This window comes from Episyrphus balteatus, chromosome 4, assembly GCF_945859705.1.
Source record: "Episyrphus balteatus chromosome 4, idEpiBalt1.1, whole genome shotgun sequence".
NCBI lineage: Eukaryota > Metazoa > Arthropoda > Insecta > Diptera > Syrphidae > Episyrphus > Episyrphus balteatus.
In genome coordinates this window covers 62,228,243-62,241,852 of record NC_079137.1, presented here as the reverse complement: position 1 = coordinate 62,241,852, position 13,610 = coordinate 62,228,243, and the positions used below count along the sequence as shown (strand labels likewise).

Genomic DNA, 13,610 nt, shown 5'->3' with positions numbered 1-13,610 from the left:
TCAGCTCACAAAATAAAATGAAATTTTCTTTTTTCAATAATTTCCTTTTTGTTTTTTCAGATGCAAATTTATCACATAGAATCGTGTTGTATGGAAGGAGGGCCAAATGCATCAACAACACCATCCGCAACAGCATTATCACACCAGCATCAACAACAACGTAAAATTATTAATATTTTCTGCAGCCTACAAAACAATTTATAAAGTTTTCTTTTTCAGTAGGTACGTAATTTCTTTGCAATTTAATGCTTACGCTGAGGACTGCTCCAAGACAATTACCTAGATGAAAACATCCAAAAGCCTTGTTTCATTTTCAGAACTCCTGATGAGGATTAAATTAAAGCTATCCATCTAATCATCGACGAAAAAGAAATTGTATTTGACGACTCATGAATTCCGGGTGCACTGAGCGTACTTTCGAGAGTCCTTCGAGAGGACTGACAAAAGAGTAGATTTCTCAACGAATATAATTTATATTCTGTTTCTACACATTCACAAAGTTTCATCCTATGATTGTGCAGTGAGTATGGAATGCATTTCTTATTCCCCCAAACCTTACTTCATATTCATATTGTTACTTTGTTGCAGATTGGTTATGCATGGATGTCATTGAATTTTGGAACTACGGCGCTACACAACACTAAGCTCAGTAAAGAGAAACAACCTAAAGAGGTAAGTAAGATATTCATCATAATAACAATTGTATCATATTTTCTTTTTAGATAGAACCCCCACGCGTATCCCCGAATTAAAACTACGCCCAAAACCTGGTAATTGGAATAACTTTCATGGTTCCATGTCGTCAATCACTCATCATCCCTTATGAAGAGTATAATTTTAGGTATCAAAAACACCTATCTTCAAGATCTACACGACCCGAAGCAGAAACCAACAGAAATGAAGCATTAGCTTCAAACGATCCAAAAGTAAAAAAAGAAGAATATGAATGATTGAATAAACAATTTAAAATATTCGTCAAGAAACAAGAACCACTCTTCAGAGTTGCCTTCTATCTTCTGCTCAATATGGCTGAGAATGTTGAACTTTAAGAGAAGATACATAGTAAAAATATTGTCAATATGCTTGTCAAGCTAGTGACGATGACAACGTTCCTTAAGAAACTTTAAATAGTTGGTGATAATAAAGCTAACATGAACTAGCTAAACATTTTCGCTGATGAAGCAATGGCAATGCTGACCCAATACAAGATAACCTTAAGTTAGTTTTCAGTTTATCCTTTGATGGATTATTACGTCGGAAAATGTTGCAAGCTGCATTACTACCAATGTTGGTGGTGTTTTTATAAAGAAAAGCATCATGGTATTGCTTTGAAAATCTTGTTTCACTTAACTTTGGATGGTAAGGTGAGGAGGAGAGATTCTATTATTTTTCATTCTCTTGACTCATTTACACAACTTTTTTTTTAGGTAAAATCAATGTTAACCCACACAGAATATGTGCGAATGGTAACTGATGCTATATAATTCTCAATATAAATACCAAAGTTGACCTCGTTGCGCTATGCATTCTTTTGCTAAACAAATAACGTTATGCACAAATAATGGTCGCTGGCAATGGCCTACACAATCTAATGAATCGAGCCTTTAAATATAAGGATGCTGTTCTAATAAAACGTATTCAAAATCTATCACCGCATAAGAATCTTCAACACATTATGTTTATCGATTATGTGAGATTTGGCCCGCATCAAATCACAGTGAATAAGAAACCGAAATTTCTTCACGTATCCGTAATCACAAAGGATGGCAGGTATAATACCAAGTAGTCTTGTGTTTTCATTTGTTAACTACATATTTTTAACCTTCATATTTTCATTGCAGAGTCAATCACGAGTTGGTGACTACTGTCTTTGTGAAAGATGTGGTGAGTGCGGAGCAATGTTGGATGAATACAAATTTAATTCCATGGCAGTTCGAGAGTACTAGAAAATTTTTTTTGGATCATCGTCTGCAGCAGGTTACTCTTGATGGCAATGCCAGGAGGACATGATTGGAATTCGGAGCGACCCAGAGTGCCCTAGAGCTCACAACGAACAAACCTTATGTAATTGACTGCATTCAGAAGAATTTCTCAGAAAATACTGGAGCCCAAACACCTAAAACGATTTGGTGTCTGTTTAAATACAATAAACCAATAAATGCGATCAAGTATGATGCGCAAAATGTATCAACTGAATATTATGTACATATTTTATAAACCAATTTTGCAATGAACAAAAAGTATTGTTTAAAAATGTTGATAAAGTATGAACTTAGTTGTTAAATAAGTATAATAATACTCTGTTCCTACTTATTTTTTCAATAACTAACAACCACATGATTATAAAAATTCTTGAATTAAATTGTTCGAATGTTTTTCAAGTTTAGTTTCTGTCTCTTTTACTTCACATCGGTGCATTTTTTATGATGAATATTTTAGTATCATATAAGATTATTATGATTTGTATAGTTCTGAAGCTTCTCCTAAGATCATGATTATCTAGCACGGATTTTTCTCCCTTTATCAGAAAAAGCTTTAGATTATTTATATGATCACGAAAATTTCAAAACCAACAACCTCAACGACTTATCGTGGAGCAACTTACTACAAAACCAGTACATTTGCGATTACTTTTTCAGAAGCAATATTTTTTTTTATTTAAAAACTAATTTCCGATTTTTTCGAAACAACTTTTTTTTATTTTCATTGTATTTGATGAAAAATATTTATCGATTGCAGTAATAATCACAGAATTTTCCAAATATTCCATTTTATTTTTCATTAAGTCTTTGGGTTTACAAGATATAAAAAACTAAGACCACAAAAAAAATTATTCAAACACTAGCTGCGTTCCTTTGGAAATATTTATCTACTTTTTAGTACTTAAAACTACTTTGATCTACTTTGCTATACTGAAAAAGTAGTTCAAAGCAGCTTTAAGTACTAAAAAGTAGATAAATATTTCCAAAGGAACGCAGCTACTATCCATTTTGTTTACATTCTCACTCACAGTTCTTATTTTAAACCATATTCGAATAACGTTTGAAGCTCTTGCCACAAATTTTACATTTCAATGGTGTCTGGCCGGTATGCATTCGTATGTGTTCCACCAGAGCGCTACGTATAACAAATTTCTTTTCACATTATGTACATGAGAAATCCTTCCAACCCAAATGTCGCTTCAAATGGACCATAAAGTTTTTCCATCTGGTGAATTTCTTGTGTCATGTAAAACATTCGGTGGGATGCTCATGCTCAACAAAATGCTAATCAAAAAGCTTAACAATAAGAAAGTCCCGCTTGCATACAAAGCAGCAAAATTCGCCTTCATTTTTTACATTCAGTGCACTCAAATTGAAATTGATAAGCATTTGATTATCTGGTGGCCTCATCGAGTCATATTTGGTGCGTGATGCACACAATTTGTCGCCGCTGTTGACGAAGATGTTACTTTGTTGCTACTTATGGCCAAGTTCGATAGATTTTTATTCTTGCAATCTTGGTTTTCTTTTTCGATTTTAACAATTGTCGCTTTGGAGTCTTCATCTTCTTCGCCAGTTGGCAGGGATGGTGGTGCAAGTCCATCCAAGCCGAGTAACAAAGGAGCAGCTCCAGCAGCGGGATCAACTGCATTCAGAGTTGCTGTGGTTAAAGTTGATGTCGGTGGGTCACGCATCGGTCGACGGTTAACACGCTTATAATAACCGTGTTGTTTAATCATATGTGCGTTCTTCTCTTTAAGCAGTGGGAAGTGTGTGTTGCAGTGGGTGCACTGGAAGTTCTTTTTGGGAGGCACTTTTGTGATAACTTCTCGTTCTTTCGCTTTGATGTTGATGGAAGTGTGACGGTTCTTCCGTTGCTCGCAAGGGGAAACTTAAACAAAAATAGATTAAACATTAAATTTTGAATTATGTAACAAGAACTACTTTTTTGTTTCAACAGATGAACTTAAATCCTGAGGGCGAAAGTAATGATCTTGACTCCAGCTCTCGTGATTTGCCTTGTGATTTGATATGGATTCGGGAAGCGTACCGCAAATTCATTGTAAAGCTAAGGAGATAATTAATTAAAAAGGGAAACCAAGAATTTAATACACAAATTATTATCTCACCGGTTGACTCCATGAGTTCTCCCCAACACAATTGCTTTCTTGTTCTGAGATCTCTCCTTTTGCTGGCATCTTTTCATCTGTACTGATGTCTTCTCTGGAGAGCTTGAAAAGTCTTCAATTGAGGTCTGGTTTGGGGGGTTCAAACTTTTTCGTGATCGCATTTTCCTATTGAAGAGCTTCACAAGTGAGTTACCTTCTAAAGCTATCTAGCCTTCATTCTTAAAATAAAAAAAACATTTGTTATTCAAATCCAAATCATTTTGTTAAAGAATTCCTACCTGAAATCTTTCTTTAGCGAGCGCAGTCTCAGCTATGTTTGCAAATCGATTCCTTCTTTGAGCTGTAACGTTTTAAGACATCTTCTTGTCGGCGATGCTCTATAGCTCTGCTTCTTTAGGTTCCAAGGTCCAATTTCATGTAGGGATTCCAAATGAATGTCAAGGAATTGTGTTGGTTTTGTTTTTGGGTCGGGGACGTCTGAAAAAAAAGTATTTGTTTAATAAACTTTAAGATGATATCTAATGAAGAAAAATCAATATTATTAAGGTTTAGAAAATTTGAAATAAAACTATGAAAAGAATTTATTATTATAATTTATTTCAATTTGTTGTTACCTTTTTATTCTTGGGAAACAAAAAATTCCTTGAACAATTTTTGTAAATAATTAAATTGTTTTTTTTTTTTTTGTGACAATCAAAAGTCACAAAACCTAGATGTCAAAATACTATTTCCCGCTGCCCTACCAAGCGGCGCCACCATAGCTTGAACCTGGTCCTGGCAGTCCATATATAATAGGTCAATGGAATAAATGAATGAAATATTCGATAGTTCAAATCATTCAGTTACATACTATCGATAGTTCAAATCATTCTTAATCCGTTTTTTTTTGAAGATTAACGAACCTTAAATACAATTTTGTTCGAGTAATGAAGTATTTTTATATTCTCACTAAGTTGCAGTTAATAGTGTAGTGTAGTTATTATAAACATTTGAAAATGCAAATGAACCGAGTAAGCCAAATTTTGTAATATTTTATATTTTTATATTTGTTGTACGGAATGGTTAAAGCATTTCTAGCCAAAATGCATTTTTAGTTTTTCTTAAATATTCAGATAGTTGAGATATGGACTTGTCGTTTTACCGAAAACAAAAAAAAATATTTTCTTAATTTTTTCCCATTTTTTTTAATATACCTGATAAATATAATATGATAACAGATGCCTGGTCTGTAAATTTTGAATATAATCGTTCTAGCCTTTAAGGGCATTAACGTAAAAAACGAAAATTAAAGTTTTCGTTCCAAACATCAAGTCCATATTCCCGCTATAATTAAAAAAAAAAAAACCTTGTGTTCACTAAATTTAATAAAAGTCGTTAGAGCAGTTTTCGATAAAAAGTTTTAGAAAAGATATTAAAAATATAAAAAAAAACCTCGGATATTACAAAAAATAATCTGTACCAAATTTAGATCAAATTCATTCACCTATTTAGCCACTAGCAAAAAAAGATAGTTTTTTTATTAAGATTTTCGTATTTTGGTCGGATACCCGAGTTATTGTCAAAAAATCAATTTCTAAGCTTTTCTAAGCACCCCCTAAGTCATATAAAAAAAAATTATCTTTCTCGGTTCATTTGCATTTCTAAGCCGTTTTTTCCGACAAAATGACTGGACTATAGTGCTGGTTCCAAAATTTTTAAAAAAAGCTCTAGCGTCCAAACAGTCTTTTGCAATAGACTCACTTAAACCTTAATCTTTTCTTTCACTCATTTTAATTCCCTTTTGAATACAAAGTAAAAAAAATAATTGAGTATAAAAACTTAATTCGTAAAAAATCAAATCCCAGAGGGTGAAGTCATTGGTCAATAAAAATCACATTTTATTGATAAAAAGTCGAATTGACCCCGTCTCGAACAAACAGAATTTAAGTGAATGGGCAATAGGAAATCATTTTATTGTTGTTTTTTCTTTTTATTCTCTTCAACATAATAGAAACACACGTATATCTACTCATTTTTATTACTGTTAGTCACATTCAATTAATTTCGTCCTATACAAACTCTCTTCGAATGAATTGAAAATATATCAAAAATCCTTGCACTACTACAGGAGGTGTATATCGAAGGCGGATTATGTTAGTCCTTAGTTTCTATTCAATTTTATTAGATAAACCCAAGCAACGAAAAACGTGTCCTGTAATATAATTTCTATTTTCTTTAATTTTTTTCTTTTTTTTATAGATTTCTACATAGTGTTTCCTTTTAATATTCGCTTTTACTTGATGGAAACGGAAATCTGCAAGGCAATATCTCATCCATAAAAATGTATGTTTATTGTCGTTAATATTAATAAAAAAAATATATACTTTGTTGCCAATATCATTGTGTAGATTGTAGGTTTTTTTCTGTGTATGTGTTAGGTGATGCCATATGAAAAGATATACAAAATATGAATGATATAAACGGATGACAATGATGACTTTTTTCGATAATAAAAAAAAAAAAGTTGGATTCCATCCAAGAACTTAGAGATGGAAATGTGATGTGGGTGGATGCTGTGCATAGTGCAATTTCGTCATTTCTTTCTTTTTTTTTTACTTGCTCCATGAAAGGTGTAAAAGTAAATAATTTTAATGGGCAACATTATGCGAGAGTTTTTCGTTTTCTTTTTTTTTTTGTTCAGGGATATGAAAAATCCAATTTGGGGAGGATGATTTACATTCAGGATTCTTTTTATCATGACAGCAGTTATGTGCACAAGGATACAGTAATGCTATGGAATGCAATATTATTATTGTAAGCTTTTTATGTCAGTGACATAAAAGAAATTAATTTTACTTTTATCACTGAAAAAAGGTAAAAGCTACATTCAGCTGAATTTCAATTATATGAAACTTTTGTTTGTCTTGTAAGGAATTGAAAATTCAGTTTTGAAAACGTAACAATGAAAGAAACAAAATTGTTTTTATTTTTACTTGTTATTATGTGAAGAATACAATTGTAAAAATCGAGATAACAATCAATCATGACATAAGGAACAAAAAGCTACGACTCTACAATTTTGATACAAAAAATGAATGTATTTTCCTAAACTATAGTTCTGTTTGCGAAAAACTTTTGCTATTAATCAATGTAATTTTTTTGAAGTAATAACATTCGAGGTCCGATGAAATTTTAACAAAAATAATAATAATAACAATAAATGCGAAAATTTGTCTCTATTTTAGCTATTTTGAAGGACTTGGAATTCAAATTTTTCAAAAATAAACTGAACCATTAACTCGCAAGTACTTGCTCTTAAAAAATAAAAGTTGCTAGGAATGTTAAAGATTTGTGTTTTAACGTTCATAAAAGAATAGTTTTATAAAGGAAAAGAAATTTTAATAGAAATGTGTTAAAAAATAAAACTTGGCTTTAAAATGAAATATTTTTAAAAATCGTTAGATCCGTTTGTTTTAAAATAGTTTTTTAAAATGGTTTTCCCAAGAAATTATTATTTGATATATTAAAACAAAAAATTAAAAACAATATTTTTCATAAATTCTTTCAAAAACAAAATATATGCATATTTTATTTTTTTTTTATTTAAAAAAAATTTAAATATGTACATATTACAATTACTCAAACTTCTGTATTAAATTATTAAAAAAAATAAATTTTAATTAAATTATTAAAAAATAAAACGGCTCTATGACAGGTCCCGTCAATAAAATGGACAAAAAACATTATTTTTACTTTAAAAGTAGATCCTTATTTGCAAATTTCCTGAATTTTATTTTATCAAATTCGTGAGAGCCGTTTTTAGAAGAACAATCTTTTCTATTTTAGTCATATGAGATTAAGATACCATTCATTTTTGTAAAAAAAATCCAATTTCCTGAAATTCTTAATAACCAAGTTTGAACTAAATCGATCTGGTTGTTCGTAATGTTATGTCAGATTCTTATCTTGAATTCGATTTTTTTTCAAGAATTCTTAACTTGACCTATAGTGCTATAGTACCGATCTACTGAACAAAAGCACTATTATTTGCATTTGTGACTTTATTTTATTCATTATTATTTTTTATTTGATTTTGAAAATAGATTGATAATGAAACATTTTTTATCAAGTGTAAAATTAACCTTGTTTAAACGAAAGAGCTGAGCAGCGAACTTTATTTGAAAAAACTTTGTTTTGTTTTTAAAATATGAAATAAGTGTGTTTAAAAAGTCTGAAAAAAAAACTTCCATAACATGTTTTTTTTATTAGAACCCAATTTTTTAATGCGAGATTAAATTAGATATTATAATATTGGAAAAATGTTTCTGATCTAAGTGGAGTTAAGTTAATTTTCAGAACAAAAAATTCCTCAGCACTGGACCATTAAATCACATAACTTCGATTTTTTAATGTATAGAACAAAAACCTCAGAAATTAATACAGAAAAAGGTTTCTCTTATTTGGGATGACAAAAAAAAAATGATTGAATGTTACAAAATCAAATAAGGTAGTTCTTAGATAAATTAAGTTTATTTTTCAGAATTAAATATTTTCAATAAACTTATAGGCTATTAATTATATAAATATGTAAGCTTATACAGAAACTGGTAGACCTTCTTCGCCGTTTCCATGTTGTTTTAGCAGTTTCTCCAAAGCCACCTTTCTTCTTCCAATGGAAGTTCAAACAACCCATTTCTGAATTTTGTTTCTTTCAACAACTTTTTCGCCTAAATACGAAAACTGAGTGCAAAATCCCATTACACTTTCAGCATAATAATCATCATAATCATCCTTGCGTATGTTCAACATTAATTTTGTTGTTTATAGTTTGCCATAACTACAAATTACACTAAAGCCTAATGACATCGATATACCAAAAAAACGGAAATACCACATATTGCTGTGTGTGCAGATGCAGAGCAAGAGCACACATTTGCATGTAGCATCGCATCGCCCTTACATATTTACTATCGCACAAAAAAAGACCAATGCGTTATACAAAAATTAAATGAAATGATTATGTGAATTTCAGAATTTTATTTCCAGCCGCCTCCAAACTGTTTGCACAACAAATAAAATTGTCTCATAAAACCAAACGACCTTTTCTTGGTTGAAAAACACATTGACACTCTGTCAGCCATCACACATAATCGTCATCATCACCCGAGAAAAATTGTCGAATGACATTAGGTGAGTTTTTGAATAATAAAGGACCGACGTATGATGTGTGTATGTCATCACACACATGAATATAATTATAATTCTATTGCTGGGCCTGGATGAAAAAAGGACCACAAAAATGCACCCCGTCGAGTGCGAATTTCATATCAAAATCAAAATATCCGTTGATCTTTTTTTTTTCGCTCTTGCTAAGGAGGGACTTCCACTTCCCTTTCCGTTTAGAATTTTGATATTGTTATGTGTGGAAGCGGAGATGATGTGCATCAATCCGCGTCACAATTCTATAAGGAAACTTTTTCTCTCACACCAAAAATGATAATACTCTCTCTCTGATGTGCCAGAACTGATGAGTTTGATGCGTTTGACATACGCTCACATTGATTGCCCATAAATTACGAATTTATGATGACAGAAATAGTCGTTGCGTAATGCGTCGCGGCAAAGATCTTTATACTCTCTCTGTCATCCCTGAAAAAGACACAAAGTTTGCTGGGTGGATTCGAATACGATTGCGAATGTTAAGAGGCTAGAGGTATGGTTATTCTTTTGATTCCGAAAGACTCATAAAAACTTGTAAAATATTGAAGCGATGAATGTTGAAATTAATGAGCCACTACGGATTGGAATGTTCTTTTTTGGATTAGGTGAATAGATTTCGAACTGTTTTGACATTTTTTTTTTTTTTAATTTTTGCAAATCGTGTTTTCAAAAGGGACGAAATCTGTTAATGAATGCTCTTAATTGTGGTTTATTTAAAGTGACGTATCTAATTGAAGAAGTATCAGGATTGGATAGACGAAAGTCATTTGGTAAGGTCATTAATGGTGAGTTGAACTAATGATGTTTGAAAGCTGTAAAAAAAGGGGTTGGGTTCGTATCCCGCTTTTTATGTTCCCGTTTTTTAAGTCCAGCTTCTTATAATCCCGTTTTTTACTATCCCGATTTTGCAATCAAAGCAAGTTGTTTTATTTAAAAAAAAAACTCGAGCGATTTTTTTTAAATGAAAGCAATCAAAGCATTGCAGAATCGAAATCATTATAAAACATATTAAACTATTTGAAAAATTAGAGATTTTTTTAACGCATTTTATTGTAACTTTTAACAAACGAACCGTTGAAGAAAGAGTAAGTGATAATGTACATTTGATTTTTTTAATTTTTTTTTTCAGCGGTAATATATATATGTAGGTCTCAAATGTTAACTAAAATTCAAATATGTTATATTAAAATAAATATTTATTATTGGTTTCAAAATTTTTTTAATTCAATTTTGTTTAAAGAATTAATTTTAGTTAAGTTAATAGAAAATTTAAAATAAACAATTAGCAAAATTATTTCTCAATTCATAAGTTTTTTTTTACAAAATACCAAAATAATAAATTTAAAAAATTATTTTATATAGATTTTAATAAGTTTTTATTTTAAATTAAATATAAAATAAATACACCGGCACACAAAAAAAAAAAAGTGTCATGAACCAGAAACCAGACCTATCTTTCTATATGTTTTTGGGCACGCTGAATCCGAATTTGAAGTCCGTTTGGCCCCATCACAATCCAGTTTTGAGCTGTGAGTGCATTTTGTTTGAATTTTTATGACTTTTTTTGAGTTTTTTGCATATTACTCAAAACTGGAGGGTGACAGGGCCAAACGGACTTGAAATTCGGATTCAGCGGTCCCAAAAACATATAGAAAGATAGGTCTGGTTTCTGGTTCATGACACTTTTTTTTTTTTGTGTGCCGGTGATATTATTAAATAAATTGATTTAACTAATTCATTAGTTTTTTACTTGCGATATAGTAGGTACTAAAATATCAAGTTACCTATGTATTCGTAAATAAAAAAGTTGAGATAACAATCGATATTAGAGAATGCCAAAAAAGTGGGTAGCGGAAGTCTGTCTGTCTGTCCGTCTGTCAGTCTGTCTGTCTATATATGAAGCTACAGTTTAAACCGATGAACAGATTAACATCAAACTTGGTATGTAGCATTTTTTCGAGACTCTCCAGAAAGATTTTCGGAATTAATGTTTTTGGACCTGTCATATGCCAATTTTGGAAAAGTTTAATTACTTCGAAAATGACTCCAACGATTTTGTGTAAAAAATTCAAATGTTAGTTTTTTAGTTTTTTTTTCAAATCTGATTTTCTGCCAAACTACTTATTCAACGATTTTTCTTACAAAAGCAATTATATAATTTTAATATAAATCAAAAATAAAATTTTGAAAAAAAAAATAATTTTTTGGATTTAAAAAAAAACGGGGCATTCAATTTCTTTGAAATTTTAGTTTTAGATGTTGATTGGTAATTTCTACAAAATGGCAAACCAATTTTATTTTAAAACTTTTTTTCCAAAAAATTATTTATGTATAAAAAATTAGTTTTTTTTAAAAAACGGGTGTAACGATTTTGATTTTTTTTTTCTAAAAATCCATCTTAATACATAAATCAAAACTGCTTACTTGTTTTGTTGGGCAATTTGATTTCAGATTTTGTTTTACTTTTTTTTTTAAAGGAATTTTATGTTTTTTTACATTTCCCAAAGTTTTATATAGAAAGTCTTAAAAATTTAAGCAACTTGAACTCTAAGAGCAAGTTCGTGCGACCCAGTCGTGCATTTTATTTTTATACATTTACCAAATTTGTTTATAAAAAGTTGTTAGTTCTAACAGCAAGTTCGTGCTACCCAGCAGTCGTACATTTTATGTTTTATGCATTTGTTTTAAAATAGGTAAAAATTAAAAAAAAAATATTTATACTGTAAATAAAAAATATTTTGCATTAAAAAAAATGTTATTGCAAATAAAAAATTTTCTGCATTGAAAACAATCAATGCAAAATGTGTGCATTTAATATATTTTTTTAATATTCATCTAATTTCTTAAAATTTTGACTATTGGGCCTTACATTCGGTTCAATATTATAGTTGAATAGCTTATGTAAGGCCAAATAGTCAAAATTGTAAGAAATTTGACGAATATTAAAAAAATATATTAAATGCACACATTTTGCACTGATTGTTTTCAATGCAGAAAATTTTTTATTTGCAATAACATTTTTTTAATGCAAAATATTTTTTATTTGCAGTAAAAATTTTATTTTCAATGCAAATATTTTTTTCAGTTGCAAAAACATTTTTTTTTTAACGTCTTTATTTTTATTTGCAATAAATTTTTTTTTTAATTTCAAATGCATTTTTTTACAATTAATATTTTTACAACTCTGGTTGAATGAAGGTTTTTATTAGTAAATTTTCCTTCGACTATAATTTAATCAATTTTTCACTTTAAAAAATGTATATAAATTAACATTAATAAGGTAGGAGAGAACCACATCTATGTAAATTGTGCAATTCAGCCATTTTGTATTGATAAAATATATAGGTATAATTTTTTTTGTTTAAATAAAGATAAAGATAAACAATTCTGGTTGAACTAATGATGTTTGAATGCTTTAAAAAATTTTAGACAAAATACTAGATATCAATTTAATAGGTTCACAATCGAAACTGATTTTGGAGAGTTTTAAAATCACACATGTCAATTTAGATAAATTTCTCCAAAAAAGGACCTTAAGCAGCTATCAAATTTTAAAATATCCTTTTTTTCTGAAAAAAAAAAAAAATCCCTGTTATGTTGGTATGTAATTTGTTAAAACAGAAGTACTTAGCCACAGGCACTTTACGACCTCAAGAGTTTGGCAAAGCCAAGGTATAGTAGTAATAACTTGCTATGCATATTATAACACAAACACCACCAGTAGCTATATAACCAGCGACAGAGTATAAAATTTCAATGTTTATCTGTCATAAAAGCCACCATGACGTTCTCGACAACAACACACACAACTTCCAATTCCGAATTCAGAACATCAAAACACTCTGTAATAGACCTGTAGGAAACCGTATGTATTCGTTACTTAAATGCGGGTATTCACTTCAGTAACGAGTAACGAAACGTTACTGCCCAAATAATTTCGTTACTCGTATGTTTCGTTACTAGTACTGAACAAGTAACGAAACATGCGAAACATACGAAACGTGCGAAACGTGCGAAACATACGAAAAATACGGAACATACGAGTAACGACGATACTCCAATTCCAATACCAATTTGGATTGGATATACGAAATGCGAAACGAAAACAAAATGGTACACATCATTTGTCGTGTGCGCATTATTTCGCATCTCGTATCGGTTCGGTATCATCATTTATGTATTTTACGATTTTGTTGTTCTGTTTTTGTGAATGTATATCAAAAGGGGTAAATAAGAATTCTGTTTCTTTCTCTTTCGTACCTGTTTTTTATGGACATGTGGGAGTGAGATATGTGAAAGT

The 13,610-nt window shown here is 30.2% G+C and overlaps 1 protein-coding gene and 1 long non-coding RNA gene across 4 annotated transcripts; one reads left to right on the top strand and one right to left on the bottom strand.

Moving 5' to 3' along the window:
* Positions 1 to 260: 260 nt before the first annotated feature.
* On the top strand, positions 261 to 2,330 carry LOC129918722 (uncharacterized). 3 transcript variants are annotated; one of them, XR_008772993.1, is made up of 5 exons: positions 261 to 520; positions 589 to 672; positions 723 to 1,359; positions 1,428 to 1,770; positions 1,842 to 2,330. XR_008772993.1 is itself a non-coding variant. In XM_055999421.1 (3 exons), the coding sequence occupies exons 2-3, from the start codon at positions 1,562 to 1,564 to the stop codon at positions 2,008 to 2,010; spliced, it is 378 nt and encodes a 125-aa protein (XP_055855396.1). In that variant the 5' UTR covers positions 707 to 1,364; positions 1,428 to 1,561; the 3' UTR covers positions 2,011 to 2,330. The 3 variants fall into 3 exon arrangements, 1 of the variants encoding a protein (XP_055855396.1); XR_008772992.1 differs by having other exon boundaries at positions 723 to 1,364; XM_055999421.1 differs by lacking the exons at positions 261 to 520; positions 589 to 672 and having other exon boundaries at positions 707 to 1,364.
* A 411-nt stretch (positions 2,331 to 2,741) lies between these two features.
* Positions 2,742 to 4,801, bottom strand: LOC129918755 (uncharacterized). Its single transcript, XR_008772999.1, has 5 exons — positions 4,726 to 4,801; positions 4,390 to 4,588; positions 4,112 to 4,329; positions 3,927 to 4,050; positions 2,742 to 3,873 (listed from the first exon to the last, which is right to left on the bottom strand). It is a non-coding gene; the product is annotated as an uncharacterized LOC129918755 (long non-coding RNA).
* Positions 4,802 to 13,610: the final 8,809 nt, after the last annotated feature.